The sequence below is a fragment of the Gossypium raimondii genome, chromosome 10 (genome assembly GCF_025698545.1).
Source record: "Gossypium raimondii isolate GPD5lz chromosome 10, ASM2569854v1, whole genome shotgun sequence".
Classification (NCBI taxonomy): domain Eukaryota; kingdom Viridiplantae; phylum Streptophyta; class Magnoliopsida; order Malvales; family Malvaceae; genus Gossypium; species Gossypium raimondii.
Genome location: NC_068574.1, coordinates 2,595,619 through 2,615,968, shown reverse-complemented (window position 1 = coordinate 2,615,968; position 20,350 = coordinate 2,595,619). Strand labels below are relative to the sequence as shown.

At 29.6% G+C, this 20,350-nt stretch overlaps 2 protein-coding genes and 1 pseudogene across 2 annotated transcripts; 2 read left to right on the top strand and 1 right to left on the bottom strand.

Moving 5' to 3' along the window:
- Positions 1-3,051: 3,051 nt before the first annotated feature.
- Positions 3,052-4,304, bottom strand: LOC128033817 (cytochrome f-like; annotated as a pseudogene).
- A 343-nt stretch (positions 4,305-4,647) lies between these two features.
- LOC105775999 (subtilisin-like protease SBT5.6) lies at positions 4,648-8,910 on the top strand. The gene is made up of 9 exons (XM_052622021.1): positions 4,648-4,659; positions 6,052-6,244; positions 6,330-6,506; positions 6,607-6,718; positions 6,821-7,382; positions 7,453-7,547; positions 7,625-7,979; positions 8,072-8,285; positions 8,375-8,910. The coding sequence occupies exons 1-9, from the start codon at positions 4,648-4,650 to the stop codon at positions 8,908-8,910; spliced, it is 2,256 nt and encodes a 751-aa protein (XP_052477981.1).
- Positions 8,911-19,553: 10,643 nt separating this feature from the next.
- On the top strand, positions 19,554-20,350 carry LOC105778681 (uncharacterized). The gene has a single exon (XM_012602429.2). It carries the CDS (start codon positions 19,660-19,662, stop codon positions 20,110-20,112), a length of 453 nt encoding a protein of 150 aa, XP_012457883.1. The 5' UTR covers positions 19,554-19,659; the 3' UTR covers positions 20,113-20,350.

Below are 20,350 nucleotides of genomic sequence, written 5' to 3'. Positions count from 1 at the left end.
TCGTCATCGTCATCATATATATTGGTGATCTAACAGAAGAAAAATAGCAACTCCATCACATGCAAAAAGTTACACTAATCGATAATAGACCTACTGTGGTCCTATATATTCCTATATGCATATATAATTTTATGTCATCTTCTCAATTCAGTGATGGCTTCGATTCAGGTTTTCAGATCAAAGTAAATGGTGATGGAGGGTCAAGATTCAAACATGTTTCGTGCAAGTGTCTGCGTCTTCGAAACAATGGAAGTAATAAAAGTCATTAATGGTGGTAGATAGCAAAATTTAATGATGAAGAGACTCAAGTCATACAGGGTAACATGCATGGGGTCATCCAAGGGGCACCTCAGCTCAGCTGTGTACTTGCTGGCTTTTGTTTTACGAGTTCCAAATGCATCATTGGTATAAATAAAAATGTTGATGATGATCGAACCAAGGGGCCGGGGTTAGGATTGAATAATTTATGGTCTAATTTTGGGGGTCAGTCCTTCTAGTTTGCTAAAATTTATTACTTAACATCTACTTTAATTAGATATAGTTTTATATATATACTTTTATAATACTATTTATAGGTTGCACTTGCAGTTGTTACGATTAAATTTATGTGGATTTTTTTTTACTGTCATACAATAATGGTGACATAATGCAAATACTCTCAACGTAATTTCTGAACAACTTGATATAAGTTTGTGTCTTGACTTTTTTTTATTTGGATGTTACTCTCTTATATTTTGTAGCTGTATTTATAATAAGAAATGAGTTTGTGGACATTTGAAAGTGAAATAGAGTCGTTGCTAGCATTAGTTTTAAATTGAAAATTTGATCCTCTAATTAACGTATTGATATTTTGACTAAAAAATAATTGTTAGTGATCGTTGAATGAGTTAAGTATCGATATATACGCATGTATCAATACATGCAAAGAATGTATAGTTACATGGCCTACCAATTGTGTTCTTTGGCTATTGACTCAAAAATATTTGGTACAAGTTGAAGTTGAAGCGCAATTAAAACATATTTTTAAGTATTTTTTAAAGTCTTGAAAATGTTTGATCACTAAACAACCTAGTAATAAAATTTATTTTAAATATCGTTGCCTTTGGGACATCAAAGATAACAATCTCCCCTTCTTAATATAACAAATATTTAAAAGAAATTTGAGTTTGAAACCACTAAATTATTTAGACATTGTTAAAGAGAATTCCCCCTTAATAACAATTTCCTCGAAAAAAAGTCCGGGACAAAGTCAAAAAAAAAATTTAGGGGGCCCAGAATTAAATTGTAATTTATACGATAGTAAAAATGCAATTTTACTATTTTAATAGTTTACATCTTTATAATTTTTAAAAGATTAAATCAAAATTTTATCATTTTTAAGGGGGCCAAAATACAATTTTATCTTTATTAATTTAAAATTTTAAAATTTCAAAAGATGTAAATGAAAAAATTTTCATTTTAGGGGGCGGGACTGGCAGCCCCATTAGTTTCGCCCTTGAGTACAAGCACTTGAACAAGATTTTAAACATAATGAATTTCAAGAAATATGAATTTAATTTGATAAATATTTGTAAGAATATTTTGTTAAGAGATTAATTAAGATAAGATATATTTTTATTTAATTTGATAAATATTAGAATTTACTTTAAGAAGTTTGATTAGTATTAGAAAAACTCCTTTGTTTTTATTCTCTTAGTTCAATCGTGAATTTACCTTTTCTTCTCTTTGAGAGTAACATGCTCCTTCTTACTATTTTTCTTTTCCTTTTCCAATTTAATTAATAAAAGTATTTCCTTAATTAATCATTTCATTATGCATATCTAAGTAATTAATCTAGTTTAGGATAAATCAAGTTGGATTACGAGGTTACCAGATTCAATTCATACTTCACCTTTTTAGTGATATTTTTCGATTTATCGATAAGTGAAAATCATTCTCAATGTTATTTTCGTGTCAATTTAAGAATGATCCCTTATTTAATATTGAAAGTAATATGCACTTAATTAGGATAAATTGATCCGCAATTGTCCATTTATTCTAATCACTAAATAAATTAATATAGTCCGAGAGGAAGGGCAGTCGAGTTATGTTAAATGGGTGAATAATCTAATCTAAACAACTACACATATGAGTTTGTTAGTTAGAGTCATGTTTTTTTCTAAATCATAAAGTTCTCAAACAAATTAAATCTTAGAAACATCTTTCTTGGACTATTCAATTAGCGTGAGTCTATTGTCGATTTGTTCTCATAGTTGATTTACAATTAAGGAAAAATTAGTGGTTCGGAATTGTTCTTCAATCGTTTTAATTGGCTTACCAGAGATCATAAAATATCTGCAATCCGTGATTGACTCCTATATTGTAGTTGGAATGGCCCCGAAGCTAGAATTGCAGTTGTTTATTTGCTTAACACAACAAGTGCAATGAAAGTGCTAGACTGTAGTGGCCACTACGGCTTGGCATTATGAAATTGAACAAACAAAATAACAAATAATACCAAGGATTTGTTTACGTAGTTCGGTTTACCTACGCCTGCAGAGCCTTACTCAATGAGAAATTCCACTATCCTTAGTCAACAATACAACACGTGACTCACACTCTATTACACTTGGTCAAGGATGAGGTCTCTACACCAGGAGTGTAATAGAGTGTTAGTCACATGTTGTATTGTTGACTAAGGATAGTGGAATTTCTCATTAAGCAAAGCTCTGCAGACGTAGGGAAACCGAACTGCGTAAACAATTCATTGGTGTTATTTTTATATTTTTAATTCTTTTATTTAAACCTTTCATAAAAATAGTAAAAGACAATTATATTAATATATTCAATTCTTTATTAAAAAGGTATTAAAATAATTTCTTTAATCGAGTTGATTTGTGATATCAACTCAACCAGACACAACATATAAATATAGATAGATATATATCACATATTATATATATATATATATATAGAGAGAGAGAGAGAGAGAGAGAGATCTTTTTTACGAACTCAAACTATTTTTTTAAAAAAAGTGAACACTTGAAAAATAGGCTAGTGGGCCTTGAAGTACTATTTCTGCATCTCCCTTACCAAATCCACCCACATTAGGATCCCCTTACCAAATCCACCCACATTAGGATTAATTGTTAATGGTTAATCGAGTTTGACAGATTCACCATCTGAAACAAGAAGTGTTGGTCTTGGGGGGATAATATCAATCACTTGATGTCCATCCAAGGCATTCGTTATGGTTATTTTGTACCCCTTTTTCTTTTCGTATGATTTTGCTTACTATACATGTTGCCATAGCATTATAAACAGTATTGTTACTTTTGTTCCCATCGAGATAAATCTGGCCCCTTCCCCTGTTTCCGCCTACGTATATGGGATATTTTAATAAATAAACATCCTTATTACTAGCAAGGTCTGGGGAAAGAATAGAAAATGTGATTTCATTATATTTGTTGCCAGGAATAAGACCTATCACAAGAATATTTTTCTTAGTGGGGCGATAGTTCTGAAAAGATAGATTACCTATCTTTTCTTTCATCTCGGGAAAAATACGATTAGGCAAAGCTAACTCAAACCCCTCTGATAAAATAAGAACAGCACCCACATTCAAAGCACAACTTAAATTAATAAAAAATATTAATAAAAATATAAATTCAAAAGAAATTAATAAATAGAATAAGATCAGTAAACAATTAAATAAATATTTAATAATATTTCATTTTACAATAAACCTAAACAACATAATAATGTTGGCCAAACCGGTTTGAAACTTGATTGTCAGCACATTCTTGCCATACAAAAATAATATAGTTTATAAACAATCATAACTTAAACATACCAAAATAAATATTATATATTAACCAACCTTCATGAATTAATTAAAATAATTTAATAAAGATGCTGTGAAATTATTGCAAGAATTTCTTTTGTTATTTTTAAGGTATTTATCAAAATAAAATCAATAATTAATCCTCTGTATTCTATAAACTCATTATTACAAGAATTATTTTTTACCAGAGAACCGAGTCCTACTTTTGTAAGGAAAATAAACGGTGATTTAATGAAATTGTTTTCTTTTGTCCATGTATAAACTCTTTTAAGATAGTCTTAATATAGAAAAATAACCCAAGCCCACGTATTTGTCATGATTTTAAGTACCATGGTAGTCGGTACCGTACTTGTATCAGTATCAATTGTCTTAAATCAGTATTAAAAATTTATGTTCTGTTTCGATTAAAATTTTGGTACATTTCGATATGTTTCAACCTGTTTCGATCAATACAGGCTTATATCGATGCATACCGGTCCATACTCCATACGGTTGGTTTAAAATTTTAATATTTTAAACTAATTTTTATTTTTTAAAATTAAAATCTATTATATTAAATTATTGAACTTAATTAATAATTTTAAAATTTATATTTACATATAAATATATTTATATGGATGTAGTTGAAATATATTTGCATGTATATATAATATATGATAATTTATTTTTATCAAAATAATATATAATTTATTAAGAAACTAAAATCAAACTATAAACATATATGAAAAATGTGTGTATAATTTATCAAGAAATTAAAATGAAACTATAAATATATATGTGAAAATATTTAAAACACTAATAAATCCGAAATGGTACATTGAAACATGTTGGTGCCGGTATGTACCAATACCAAAACAAAATAATAAGTTCACGGTATGATACTATCTACGTTGATTTTAACCCATATTGACACTTTATATATATATATATATATACACACACCACTATGGACACTTTTATTTTTAAGAATTTAGTCTCTACTTTTCAAATTGAAAATTTTAATTCAAGTAGTCATCACTGTTAAAATTCTTCTATTAAATTCATCGCTTTGACATTTTGAAATTAAAAATTTCACTTGGTAGTCATGTAATAAACTAAATAATGTTGAAACTAATGATTAAGATTTTTCTTAATAACACCCATAAGAACTCGTTTTGATAAAATAATTTTTTGTTGGAGTAGTATTCTTAAGTGTCAAGTAATAAGACTGTTGTTAAAATTTAAATGTCACAATATGCTCCGAGTTTTGTACATTTAGAATCTAGTCCCTATAATTTTATTTCTAAGAATTTAATCCTACTTTCAAATTTAAAATTTCAGGTTCAGTTGTTAACATCGTTAAAGTTCTTATATTAAATTCACCAAGTAGCATTAATGTGTTAAAATACTATTGTAATGTATTTGAAGTTAAAAGAGAATTTTAATGGTTTTAACAATTCTTAAAATTTACATTAGCATTTTAATCATAATAAAGTATTTAGGTTAACAAATTACATTATAAATGTTGGGTAATAATATAGGTTGAAAATTATAGTATAATGATTAAAAATCAAATCTGAAAGAAGTATAAGACTGAAATTGAAATTTAACCTTCTTAATATAACCTATAAAATAGGAAGACCATTATTAACGTAATATAAAAAGGAAAAAAATCATTGAAAGTTAGTGTCAAAGGAGCTTCATGTATATATTATATAAAAGTATATAGACAAATATTAATCTTACAAAATATCAAATTTTATATAACTAAATAAATAATTTTTATTTAATAAGATAGTGTTTATATCTCTTGAAGTTTATTTTAAAAAACCAATTATTTAAGTAAAATTATTCTAATAAATATTTATAAGTAATTTCATTTTTTAAAAGATAGAATTTCGAACTAAAAAGCTTTATAATTTTTAAATAAGATAAATCTTATTCAAATTTAAAAGAGAATTTTGAATTAATAAGATAGTGTTTATATCTCTTGCATTTTTTTTTAAAAACGGAACAATTATTTAAGTAAAATTATTCTACTAAAATTTACAGTATTTCATTTTCTCTTTCAAAAAAAATTGTTTGCTCTCTAAACATGAAGATAACAATTTTTATTTGCTTCTTGTTTTGATTTCCTTCCTCTTTTGGCTTTATCAGTAGAGAAAAGGTATATATATATATATATTTTCTTAATAATTTCAAGTTTGAAGAAAAATATTATATAACTAAATTATTCTTTCTCTACGTAGGTATACATTGTATATTTTGGTGAACATGATGGGAAGAAAACATTGCATGAGATCGAAAATACCCACCATTCTTATTTGAATTCTGTGAAAGAATCCCATGAAGATGCTAAATCTTCACTTCTTTATAGTTACAAAAACAGCATTAATGGCTTTGCTGCTAAGCTTACCCCAGATGAAGCCTCTAAGCTCTCTAGTAATTCTTTTACACCCTTATACGTATGTGTATATATTGTTTTTCTTTGATTATGGCATTATAATTTTTTTTTTTTTTTGGATAGAAATGAAGGAGGTTGTGTCGGTGATTCCTTCACATGGAAAATACCGATCGCAGACGACAAGATCATGGGATTTTGTAGGGTTGAATGATCATTCATGGAATAGGGCTCAAATGGGAGATGATTTGTTGTTAAATGCTCAGTATGGCAAAAATCAAATTATTGGTGTAGTTGATAGTGGTAAATATTAAAGTTTAACTCGAATTATATACTTATAGGTAACTAAAAGTGTACAGTATTGTATTTTTCATGATTATGTTTTGGGATATTTTTTATTTAGGTGTGTGGCCGGAGTCGGCGAGCTTCTCAGACGTAGGAATGGATCCGGTCCCGAAAACATGGAAAGGAATCTGCCAAGAAGGGGTTGCTTTTAACAAATCTCACTGCAATAGGTGATTAAAATTATGTATGGTTATGATATGTATTGTTTAATGACGTACAATATACTTGTTATGTTTTGTGTTTAATTCTTCCGTATCATTTTGTTGATGTAGGAAGATAATCGGAGCTCGATACTATGTTAAGGGTTTTTATAACGTGTTTGGTGCAGTAAACCCGTCTGAAGATTACCTCTCACCGCGGGATGCCGATGGCCACGGAACACACACGGCCTCCACAGCTACTGGCAGACAAGTTCCGAATTCGGCTGCGCTCGGTGGGATTGCAATTGGTATTGCCTCTGGAGGTGCTCCTATGGCCCGTCTTGCCATATACAAGGCCTGTTGGGAGATGCCCGGTAAGCCTAAATCGGATGGGAACACATGCATGGATGAAGACGTTCTAGCTGCCATCGACGACGCTATAGGTGATGGTGTTGACATACTTAGCCTCTCCTTAGGATTCAATGAGCATTCCCCTCTAGACCAAGATGTCATTGCCATCGGATCGTTGCATGCCGCGACTAAGAACATCCTCACTGTATGTAGTGCTGGAAACGGCGGTCCTTCCCCAGCATCATTGGCTAACATAGCACCCTGGGTGATAACTGTCGCCGCTAGTGGCATCGACCGGCAATTCTCTTCACCCGTTTTGCTCGGAAACGGCATGAAAATCCAAGTAAAATCTAATCCGATTCAATCATACATCGTAATTATCATATTTCATTCATTTTTTTTCTTATTAGAAGGGATATAGCATTTCACCATACGCAATGAGTCAGATGTACCCTTTAGTTTACGCAAGAGACGTAGCTCGCCTTGGTGTACCTCAATACCTTGCAACGTAAGTATATTGTCATATACATATATACATACTTATATATACATAATATTGAATAATGAGGATATGTAATGGTTTAGGCAATGCCAACCTGATACACTTGACTCTTATAAGGTGAACGGGAAGATTGTGTTGTGCTTCATAGGACAGGGACGAAACGTAGATAAAGGCATCGAAGTGAGCAAAGCTGGTGGCGTCGGTCTCATCTTAGCCAATAACCAAGACAACGGAAATACAATATTTTACGACAGTCATTTTATTTCTGCAACCGGTGTGGGTTATGATGGTGCGGTTACGATCCTTCAATACATTTACTCTACCGCATACCCTACCGCAAGGATCCTTCCGGTCCAATCAGTGTCGTATACTCCTGCACCGTTCATGGCAGGGTACTCCAGTCGTGGTCCGAATCATGTTGATGCACATATTCTCAAAGTAATTTGTGATGAGTCCTATAACATGCTATATAATTGAGAGATTATATATTCTATATCATCTAATTTGTTTTCTATAATTCTATGATATAGCCGGATATCACCGCTCCTGGACTGCAAATTTTGGCAGCATGGAGTGAAGCATCGTCTCCTACAAAGCTTCCGTACGATCGCAGATCGACGAAATTTAATTTGTATTCCGGAACATCCATGTCATGCCCCCATGTCTCTGGTGTCGCCGCACTTCTTAGAGCCGTACATCCCAATTGGAGCATTTCAGCTATAAAATCTGCTCTAATGACCACAGGTAATCACTAATGACCCAAACCCAAATCCAGAAATTAATTTAACCCATTCGAACTGATAAACTATTTAAACCATTTCATTTGTATGCAGCTAGCGTAACAGACAACTTAAACAATCCAATTCAGGATTATACGGGGAATCCCGCAACTCCATTTGTTTTCGGTTCGGGTCATTTCCAGCCTATTAAAGCATCCGATCCGGGTCTCGTCTACGATATCTCGTACGATGACTACCTTCATTACCTTTGCACCATTAACCCCGGGCTTTTAAACAAAGTGAACGCCAAAATCAATTGCCCAAATCAGCTAGCTTCACCACTGAACTTGAATTATCCATCGTTTGTGATACCCAACCTTTACGGTCCGGTCACGGTTACGAGGACGGTCACCAACGTATTCGACGGCCAAAGCCGATACGAGTTCTGTTGGAATTTGCCGCAAGGGGTCAGCATTCTTGTTTCACCAACTGTTTTGGTTTTCGACCATGTTGGCCAGTCGTTTTCTTTCACCATGACAATATTTCCTGCAAATGATTACTCGGTGAGGAATCAATATGTGTTTGGTTGGTACATGTGGAGTGATGGTCGACATCTCGTAAGGAGTCCTTTTGCTGTTTTTTTACCTTAGTTTTTATTAGATACTTTTTTTGGTAGTGGATTTTTTCGAGTTTTTTTTTGTTTTAGAAATATAATAGAATAATTATAATTAAGTGCTTTATGAATATTTCTTATATACGTGAATGTATTGATTCTCTTTTTATTATATGATATAATTTATATTTTATGAAAGTTAAATATGTGATACAATAATATATCGAGTATCAATTCAATTAATATTGATATTGTTATTAATGTAGGATGATGTCCTCCTATTAAAGAGTTGAGAAAATATACCAAGTAATTCTAAGCATTTATATATAAATAATTTAAACAGAGTTAAATAATTTAGACTTTAGCAACTACATTAGCCCAACCCAAATTATTCATGTACACTTCTTAAGTCCATATTCTATATTTTTAATTTTTCTTTCAATTTGTTTTTATCATCCACACACGTAATTTAAAGATTGTTTACCTTTATTACTTATTAGATACTCATACGAAAAATAATTTAATTTTCACTAGTATTTGCATAAAATTTTTTATTTTTTTTAGTTGAAGTCCAATTCGAAAAATGGGAGGTTTTGAGTAAAAATATAGGTCCAAAAGGATAAAAAAATAAGATTCATTTTTTAAACGGGTCAGGCATTGGATAAGCTTTTTTAGCCCGGCCTGAATTTGTAGAAAAAAATACCGCTGCTGTTATTATTTGAATATTGTATTACTCTTGTTTTATTATTAATTTTATTATTGTTATTTAAGTATATTTTTTTTCATTTGTTGGAAAACATTTAATAATATTTTTAGTGTATTTAATAAAAAAATTTAACATGGGTGAGCTGAGTCGGGTTCAGAATTTTAATATTTTTATTCAGGTCAAGTTTGAGCAAAATTTTAGACCCAATTTTTGGGTTGGGCTAGAAAATAGACCTAAATTTTTCACTTGACCCGGCCCATAAACAACTCTACCTCAGCTGATTGATTTATAATTTATACCAGCATAAATACATCTTAAAATTTTATTAATGGAATTTTTTTATAAAAAAGCACCCCTAAAACTTAATACCTAATGTAGGAATTTTTGGATGGATAAACCTCAAAATTGATTGAAAATTTGCGAAATGCAAATGCCGTGACACTAAGTCTCACTAACTAAGAATTTGGACCAAAATTTTGGTTTAGAGTGTTGGAAAAATATCATAAAAAGTTGGATATAATAAGGAAAATGAATGAATGGAGGGAGGAAGGTTGAGGGGTCATTTTCTTTGAAAAGAGATTATATGTACGTCACCAACTATATATTTATCGTAGACTACACTTTGCTATTGGACCCAAAATGATTAATTATACCTTAATATTCCTTTTGCTATAAGGACAAAAGAAGCGAAACAATGTATATTATAAACCTTGATGGTTTGGGTATTTTCTACCTTCAATTTTGATAGTTTTATAATTTCAACTAATGTCTACATGATTGCATACTCAATGGGAAGAATTTTATGTATATTTTTTATTAAAATTTATGTCTAAAATAAATAAAATTTTGGTTGAAATATGAAAGCTGAAAGTTCAAAATTCATAGATTAAACCTTATTTCTCTTTTTCTGAATATTGTAATAATAATTTTAAAAAACCAATATTGAAGAGTCTTGTCTTATCCCTTTTAAATATTACTAAGGTTTTGTTTAGTATTACTTTTGAAAAATGCTTTTGGGTCAAAAGCACTTCTCAAACCAGAAGTAATGTTAAACAAATAACTTTTAGAGTGAGAATGCTTTTGAACCTAAAAACAAAAGCAATTTTTTTTAGCTTTTGCTGTTAACAAAAGTGCTTTTAGATTAAATGACAGTTTTAACCTTTATAATATATTTTATATTATATTTATATTTTGTATGTAATTATTTTCCAATTAAATTTTATTTAATATATAGATTCAAATGTTTTATTTTTAATGATATTGGTAATATGTAGATTTTGTGTAGGAAATACGGAAAGGAAGTGAAAATCCTGAAAATTAGATTATATTTTGTTCCTTTTATTAAAAATTTTATTTATTTTTATTATTAATAATTGAATCCGCATTATATAATTTTACTAAAAGGAATGAATATTGATATGATTTTGAATCCGCATTATATCCTTTTATAAGTCTTAACAAATAATATGTATTGCTTAATTTTTTAACATAGCTCTCAAATTCAAATTCTATGATGATAATATTATAAAATTTACAGTTGAAATATAACAATAAAATTAAACTTCGTGTATTAGTCTGATAGTCAATATGTTCATCGTTTAAAGTGTGACCTGAATTTGAATCACACTAATCACGTTGCTATTAGGATTTTAATAAAAATATAATAATAAAATTAGAGTAGAAATATAAGATGTTTTTGTTAATGAAAAGAGTGTTAAAAAATAAACTTCCATTTGTACTTTGGTTTTTCTTCTTAATACTATACTATTAATTACTTGCACGAAAAAAACGGCTAACAACGTGGCACCTAAGCGGGCAAGGAATAATGAGATTCCCTTGGACCTCGTATTGGATTGCACAGCAGTTGGCGTCATCTACGACGTGTCAATAGCTAATTGGATTGTCTTATTAGAAATCAATAGATTAGGTGGACCTCACCACTCCACTCTCTTGTTTTATGCGCCGCATAAGCCGTGGGTTATGTCCCGAGCTGATGGATGGATTTATATCTTTAAACTAACGCCTTTTCCACCCAATCATTTTAACTTACGCGGGTTTTTTACCCAAATATATTAAAAAATAATTTAAATATCTAAATAGGTTGTCTGTTAAATTAATTATTAAAATGATATATTTTTTAATCGCGTCTATCTGATAGGCTCAAATCGATTTTTATATTAAAATATATATTTTTCGTTTAAATAAAATATTAACTTTTTATTTTTATTAAAAATATTTAAATATATATACAAGTAAAAATACGGTCAAAATACGGGTAAAAAACCGGTCGCGCCTGTCAGATAGGCGCGACTAATCGAGCCTGACAGGTAGGCGCGAATGGTTTCATTTTGAAAATGAATTTAGACAAATGATGTTTAAGCTCATTTAATTTTTTTTTAAGTTATCGTTAAGTATTGGTATGTTAATAGTTGCCGTTATTAACTCATTTAATTTTTTTATATCAACTTGGATATCAATTTGTCCAGGTTTAATCATAATTGACTCTTTTCATAAATTTATATACTTTAAAATTATTTTTATAAAAAATGATTGCGTAAATATTGAAGAATATAAATCAATTATTAACATACCAATACTTAACAACAACTTAAAAATTTAAAATTGATAATAATACATTAATAGTATCAATTAAAAGCGTTTCCCAAAACTCATAATTAAGATTTTTATTTTGAGCAATTGGGAGTAGAGTTTTGGTGTGTGAAAAATATGGGATATGGATATTTTTATCTACAATAACAAGTAGGATATGAATCTTGAAATCCACTTAATGCACTTTTAGGGTTGACTATAAGTATGAATTAAGATATTGACAAATGGTTTAATTAAAATTATTTAAAATTTTAATTAAAAATTTAACACCCACAAACATCAATGTTAAAAGTTAAATGCATGTACAAGAATTTATTTCATACATGAACATATTGTTGGCATAAGTAATTTAAGGGAGAAAAATCATTATCAACCTTGATGATTGTGTAAACATTTTTCAATCTATATTAGTAATGTGTTTTGTGATTTTTAGTAATGTATTTTTAAAAAATAATTTTACTGATTATTTTGTTAGTAATTTATGATTAGGTTATATAAATTGTTTTGTGATTTTTAATGTAATTTTATATAATGTAATTTTATTTGATTTTTATTTATTTAAAAATTTTTATTGATTTATTAAAATGTTAATTAAATTTGTTGTTATATAATTTTATAGGTTGTTTGAAATAAACTACTCGAGTATGTATATTTTTCTATTTTTATTTTTAAAATTGTATGTTTTTATGTTTAGATAGTTTATATTAATTTTAATTATATTGTTATTGTAATCTAACATAATTTTTTTTATTGTAGGTAAATTATGAGAAATTATTAGATATTTATCGTGTTTTGCTTCGAAATTTGAAATAATTTATTGTATTTTTGAAATAAATTAAATGAATTCATTTTTTTAATTGCAGATTTGCAGCAAATGGATTCTTTGATTAATAATAATAATCACATATCAAGTAATGAATATAGTTGATTAACTATCAACATACGATATCGGATAGGAGAAAAATTAAGCAACAGTGGGCCCCACCATTCGCGCCTCTGAGTTAGGCACAATTAGTCGCGCCTGTTAGATAGGCTCAACTAGTTGCGCCTATCAAATAGCCGCAACCTATATTTCGTATCCCAGGTTATATATTGATTCGGGAAAAAATTTAATAATATTTTATTAAACGAGAAAACAATAAAATATTTTAATATAAAAAATTGATTCGCGCCTGTCAGATAGGCGCGATAAAAAAAAACGTACCATTTTGGCAATTAATTTAGCTGACAACCTATTGAGGTATTTCATTTTTTTTAAATATATTTGGGTAAAAAACCCTAACTTATGCTATTACACCTTTTTTTGGCTCCGTTCAGCCTAGCCACTTTTCCCTTGTGACTCGGCTTCTTAAGTGATATTTATTTTCTTTAAATTTTTATTAATGATGTCATACCACCTCTGGACAAGTGACATTTCGAGAGAGCATCAGAGAGATCTATGTGGATGGTTCTCTACCTCTCATCTTTTGCATAGTCATTAGTTGTTTAACCTTTTGAGCGAGTTATTTCTCATGAGCATCACTCGCTAGTAGCGGCCACTCATTTTTTTGAATATAAACACTCTTTTTTATGAACTACTGAAGTACACTTGAACATAACAACATCGTACTACCTTAAAAAGAATAAAGAATAAGCCTCACTACGTACCTCTCCCTCACACTCTATGATAACAACCTATTAGTAACAACCTACCATGCCACCACTGCTAGACAAAAAGATCTCATTTATAAATACCCTCCATAAAGACCTCATCTTCCTCCTTGTTAGGCGCATACTCTCTACATTTAATCTCCTTTACCTTCCTCCTCCTCTTGTCTTTCTTTAGCTCTTCGCTTGTTTAGATGAACCAACTTCCTCTACACCACCACTTTCTCCCCATTGTCTCTTCCCTTGTTGATACATCTCGTCAACAAGTGAGTATTATGATTTTCTTTTAAATCTAGTAATCACATTAGATTCTGTAATAGCCTGAATTTTTAGTGGTGTCGGAATGGTGATTCGAGATCACTAAATCTGACAAACGAGTAGAAAATATTATAAATTTAGTAAGTATAAGTTAAATGTGAAGTTAGGAAAATTTTTGAAATAGTGAATAGTGTACTAGGAATAAATATTAAAATAATTAAAAAAAACGAGGTATCGAGACCTCGAAGATTTTAAACCGAGCCATAAATATTTTTAGAAATATTTATAGAGTGTCATTGAGTTGGTATTAAAGTTTCGTTAGAAAATTTTAACGTTTGGATAGTTAATTAACTAAAAGGACTAAATTGGGAATAGTGTAAAATTTGTTAAATTGTGATTAAATAGCTTAAGTGACTAAAGTGGAGGGATTTAAAGGCTATTAGGCCCAAATTATATGGGCTGGACGGTTGGGTAAGAAAATCAGCAGAATTTAAGGAGAAACAGGGGCAAAATTGGAAACTTAACAAATTAAACATTTAAAACAAAGACAAAAGTGAAAAATCTAGAGATCTCTTCACAATTTATCAGCAAAAACGCCATAGGAGGTCTGGAATAAGCTGGTTTTCATATTTTTGAATCATGTAAGTTTAATTCTTGATTATTTCTTCTACTTTTGTGATTTTGATACTTTTACAATTAGGTCCAACTAATTATTTCATTAGTTTTTGATTCCATGGCTGATTTTGAAAGTTACCATTGATTAGTGTTGGATTTTTATGATGAATAAACATGAAATTGAAGCTTTAATTTTGTTATATGATGATTTTATTAAGTAATTTTGATAGAAATTGATTTTAGGGACCTAATTGTGAAAAAGTTGGGAATTAAGGTTTGGTGTTGCGGTTTTGAGTATGAAAGGCTATGTAGTAGTCTAAAATAGTTGGAAAAGGTGTTAATTGAGAAAAATTAGATCAATTGAGGGGTTAATTGAGTAGGGATCAAATTGTAAAACTGTAAAGTTTGGGGTAAAAGTGTAACTTCAAAATTAAAGGGCATAAATTGTGAAATGAATTAGAATTGAATTAAATGCTGATGAATGAATAAATTTGCATTTTAGATCGAGAACACGAAACAAGTCGAGGAAAAGAAAAAGTAGCCGATTAGTCCCGAACTTTTACAAATTCGCAAATCGATCCGGTAAGTTCATATGGCTGAAATTTAATGATTAAATGTTAATTTCATGAATTATACAATGTATGGTGAAATGTATTTATTGTTGAAATGAGAATAAAATAAAATGTGAAAATCGAATAAATGATCAAATTAAGTGGAACGTCAATTTGAGTACTTACGATCAAGTGACAAAGTGATAAGTGGTAGTTTTAGCTACACTTATCTGATCAAGAAACAAAGTGATAAGTGGTTACACTTATCGATCAAGAAACAAAGTGATAAGTGGCTACACTTATCGATCAAGTGATAAAGTGATAAGTGGTAGCTTCACTACACTTATCGATCAAATGGTAAAGTGATAAGTGGTAGCCTAGCTACACTTATCGATCAAGACAAGTGATAAGAGGTCATATGGCAAAGTGAAAGTGAAGTACTCAAATTTCCATAACCGTTCCTTAATTTTGATCAAGGATGGTAAGTGACAAATGGGCCCAAAGGAATTATGGTAAAAGAATAAGTAGTAGTGAGTTTATACCAAGGAACTCACCAAAGATTGTGGTTGACAGTAAATTTAGTAATGGTGTATATTGTATAAGTGTACAAGTGTTTGGTAAGATTTATGTTTTATGCCTATGAACTTACTAAGCTTTTCTATAAGCTTACATGTGTGTGTTTATTGTTTTGTAGATTAACGTATTTATACATTCGGAGGATCGGATCTACATCAAGAATCACACTACTCGAGATATCTCCGTAGTTTATGTTAAGCAACTTTTGGATTTATATGGCATGTATAGGAATTGAAGTAAAAGTAAAATTGAATGTTATGGTTGCGTTAGATATCGAAATATATACATGTTTTAGTTTGAAATGGTTGATTGGTTGAACTTCATTAGTATTTAAATGAAGTAGATGAAATCTTGGAATTGGTTGTGATTTGAAATTTGCAGGAAGGTTAGACAATTATAAAGGGTTATATTGAATTTTTTTAAAATTGCAATGGAGCAGTTCTTGAACAGCAGCATTGATGTAACTTTTAAAATCACCAAAAATAGTGGAAATAGAATTAGAAGTTGAGTGAGATATGAAATTAAAGCTGAAAGAGTCTACTTTCATAGGAAAGAAGTGGAGTAAGCAAAAGAATTATATACTTTTAGATATTTGAATTTTAGTGAAACAGGGCAAGAATGTTTTGAAGTCCCTGTTCTGACTTTAAAAATTCATTAAAAATTGTACAGAAGGAATTTTGAGTTATAATTTATATGTATAGACTCCTTAATGAGTCTATTTTCAGTAGAAATAAGTTTAATCACCATATGAAGCCTTTAATAAGAGATAATTAAATTTTAGTGATGAGTGGTTAGGATAGTCGATTAGTGAAACAGGGGAGACTTCAACTAATAAACTGTACTAATTGGCTAAAGTAAAAATTCTGAAAAATTTATGGTGAATAGATATATGAGTCTAGTTTTATGGAAAATTTACGGATCTAAATTTTGAGTTTCGTAGCTTGAATTATAATTATTTTAGTGACTGCTGTACAGGAGGACAGCTTTATTATGAATGATAAAATTAAATTTGAAAGTAAATTTTTATGCCCCGAACTTTTAAGTTAAGTCAAGTAACGCCTCATGCTCGACTCCGGCCATGGTCTCGGGTAAGGGGTGTTACAGATTCAAACTAAATATGGGAGTCGGATTAGGTTGACTTATAAATGGAGGCAAAACTCTCTTAATGTTGTTTTTTCACTAAAAGGCATTGAATTCTTTATCACTCAATCCCATAAGTCTTGATGATACACTTTACTCATCCGTTTTTTAATTCTAAACCTAGTTTTGTTTGGGCTAGGGCTGATATTCAAGTAAAACCTTCCCAACAATACCAACTTCAGGATCTATACTTGATCCACATACTTGGGGAAGAAGTTTATTTCCATTCCTTCCAACCACTTGTTGATTATATGGTATGATATATTAATCATAGATATGATCATTCGTATATTTATATTGTTTTTATGATTATTATGTTTAAAGTATTATGTATTTATATAAATTGAAATATGTTAATGATTCATATTTTTATATATTTTAACACCTTTTATTTTCATGCTATTTTCATGTTTTCTTTGGACAAAATGCTATGTTTTATATTTTCATATTTTACTAATGTTGTGTAATTCATACTTTTCATATTTTAATTACTTTTTATTGGTTTGCATGAATGGCTAGCAATTCATCCATGTTCCATATTAACCTCTACAAATGTTGAGTAATCAATTATAAACAAATTCAAGAAAAACATTATATCATCATTTAAGTATATTGATGATTTATTATTGGTGAAAGTTTTAATTTTTTTTAAAAGTTTATCGATACAAATACAATATGAGATAAAGTAGAATATGATCAATACAAAAGTATAATGGATAAAGAATAAAACCGAACAAAACCCATCATGAAAAACACACATGTTAGAATTGAAGACTCACAGATGATGAAACTCGAGTATGAACACTCAAAAATCCAAAATCTCATTAAAGCTTCATTGTTAAAATATATATATATATATATTAATATGAAAATAGGAGCCTATTTTTGTACATTGACAATAGAATTTATTAGCTTCAAAAACTTGGTTAAAAAAAATTATCCCTGTATAAGAAAGTCTAAAAAACTTTAATAAATTTAATTAAATATTATGCGAAAAATAAGCTTAATAAAAGCTAAGACAGGTTAGTTAAGCAATAAATTAGCTAAAGAAGTTACACATAAAGCCGTAAGGCTCAAGTAAAAGAGAGAAGAGATTAGCCAAATGGGCAGTCGACTTCATAACTTAAACAATCAGAAAAATCACAAGCACAAGGCAGAACCCAGATTCGGAAAATCACATAAGCAACCAAATATATATATATATATATATATATAAAAAGAACATTAAAGTGGACAACAAAAACATTAATTAATATTGTATTCTAGAAAATATTTTGTCAATAACTTGTCTCATGTTTGATTTTACGTTTGGGATTCAATTACTAGATAATCCAACTTGGATGTAAATGAAAATCTAATTTTATAACGTAAGATACTTTATACTCTTAACGAAAGATGCATGTTCAAATTTCGGAGACAACACTATTGTGAAAGGCATCCACGAACCCTGAACATTGACAATAAAACGGACATGACGAATGCTAAAATATATATGATAACTCATAAATCAAACTTTTATTATTTAAAAATGTTTAATTATGGTATAATATTAAATTTTGAAATTTAATATGTAGTTTAATCTGAAATAATTTAGTTGTTTTATTTTTATAATAGGGATAAATATTAAATTTATACATGAACTTTGATTTAGAGCAATTATACATATGCAACTTAAATTTGGTGCATATGTGTACATGAAACTATGACTTTGATACATACATTTACTTTCATATCGGATTAATATAAATATTTGTATATGTTATATATTAATGCAAAACTTTGCTAACTCAATAATGTTATTAGTGATTTGTGAAATTTGAATAAAATCAAAGTTTCATGTATAAAGTTTGATATACAATATATCACTTTATAAAATTAGTAGTTGGTCTAAGCTAATAACACCATAAGCTACTTTTGTTAAAGCAATGACGTGGATTCTTTTTATTCTTATTCGATAATACAGACAAGATTAATGTTATTGAAAAATGATTAAATTGGCCGGTCGAATTGGTTGTTATACCAATCCGGATAAAGGGGTTGAATCAACCTCTGAGTGAACCGCTATGGTTGAATCAATTGATCAAATTTTATTTTTTATTTAATTATTATTGGATTAGAAGTCAAACTGGTTGAACAAGATTAGTAGTCTGGTCATTTTAAACAGTGATCCAATTTTTAAAACATTGATCAAAATCACATAAAAAGTTTGTTTTGTTTTTCAATTGAATGATCAATTTAATCACAACAACTAATGATATTATCGATTTGAATAGACTAATAATTTAGTGTGGGTTTAGATGAGTTTACTTACGTTTAGTATAAAAATAGCAGTGGCGATGAGATTAAATACTATAACGATACTATAGTTTGAAAAAAAAAAGAGCTAAACATAACACACCGCATCCCACTATCCATCTAAACCCACGCTTAGTAAAATTACGAGAAATAAAATAAAATATTTTTATTTTTAAAAAGTGGGGACCACATTGGACGCCTTTCAGACGTCATCTGTAGCAACATAAAATAAAATACAATCAATAGAGTAATTACTACGATTTAGATTCGCTCCTATAAATTCCCTTCCTTTTCCTTTCATTGTCCCTCACTGTTTTTCCCAAAAAAAGAAAATTAAAGCTTTCAATCTCTTCATTTTACTACACAATCCAATCATCAGATCTTTAACATGGCTGAAGAAGAATTCCAAGAGTCCGAGGTTATATTCTCCGACAACATCAGCAACATTCACGGCTCTCATGACGAGGATGCCGCTGTTATTGATGGCGGCTGCTTCAATTACCGAGGAGGATTTTCCAACAAGTCCGACGAGAACACCACCAAGAGGAAGAAGAATAAGAAGAAGAAGAAGAAGGTGGTGGCTGCTAGTTCGCTTCCCGTCAACATTCCGTGCGGTGTTTTCCATTACGGCGGCCGCGGCGGAGCTTATGATTTCGAGGAAGAAGATGAAGATGATATGGAAGAAGGGGAAATGGTGCCACCGCATGTGATATTAGGAAGGAGAATTGCCGGGAAAATGGCGTTTTCCGTTTGTACTGGAAATGGAAGGACGCTTAAAGGAAGGGATTTGAGTCAAGTTCGGAATTCGATTCTTAGAATGACTGGATTTTTGGAAGCATAACAACACCATAACTCCATTATCTCAAAATCTTCTCTTCTTTTTTCTTTTGATTTTCATTTCAGAATTTCAGAAACGAAATGAAAAAGAAACAAACAAACAAAAACCCGATTGATTTCCTTTGTTAATTGTTGGGGGTTTTCTCTTTTGATTCTTTTTAATCATTCATTGTAACAGAACAGAATGAAGAATTAATTATACAAACACATAATAGAATTTTCTTTTTTTTTTTTTGGATGAA

Excerpts from the sequence above, each read along its gene's own strand:
- LOC105775999 (XM_052622021.1), top strand. Across the intron at positions 7,383-7,452 it reads GAAACGGCATGAAAATCCAA|GGATATAGCATTTCACCATA; the intron begins GTAAAATCTAAT and ends TCTTATTAGAAG. Across the intron at positions 7,548-7,624 it reads GTACCTCAATACCTTGCAAC|GCAATGCCAACCTGATACAC; the intron begins GTAAGTATATTG and ends GTAATGGTTTAG.
- LOC105778681 (XM_012602429.2), top strand. The coding sequence starts at position 19,660 with ATGGCTGAAGAAGAATTCCAAGAGTCCGAGGTTATATTCTCCGACAAC.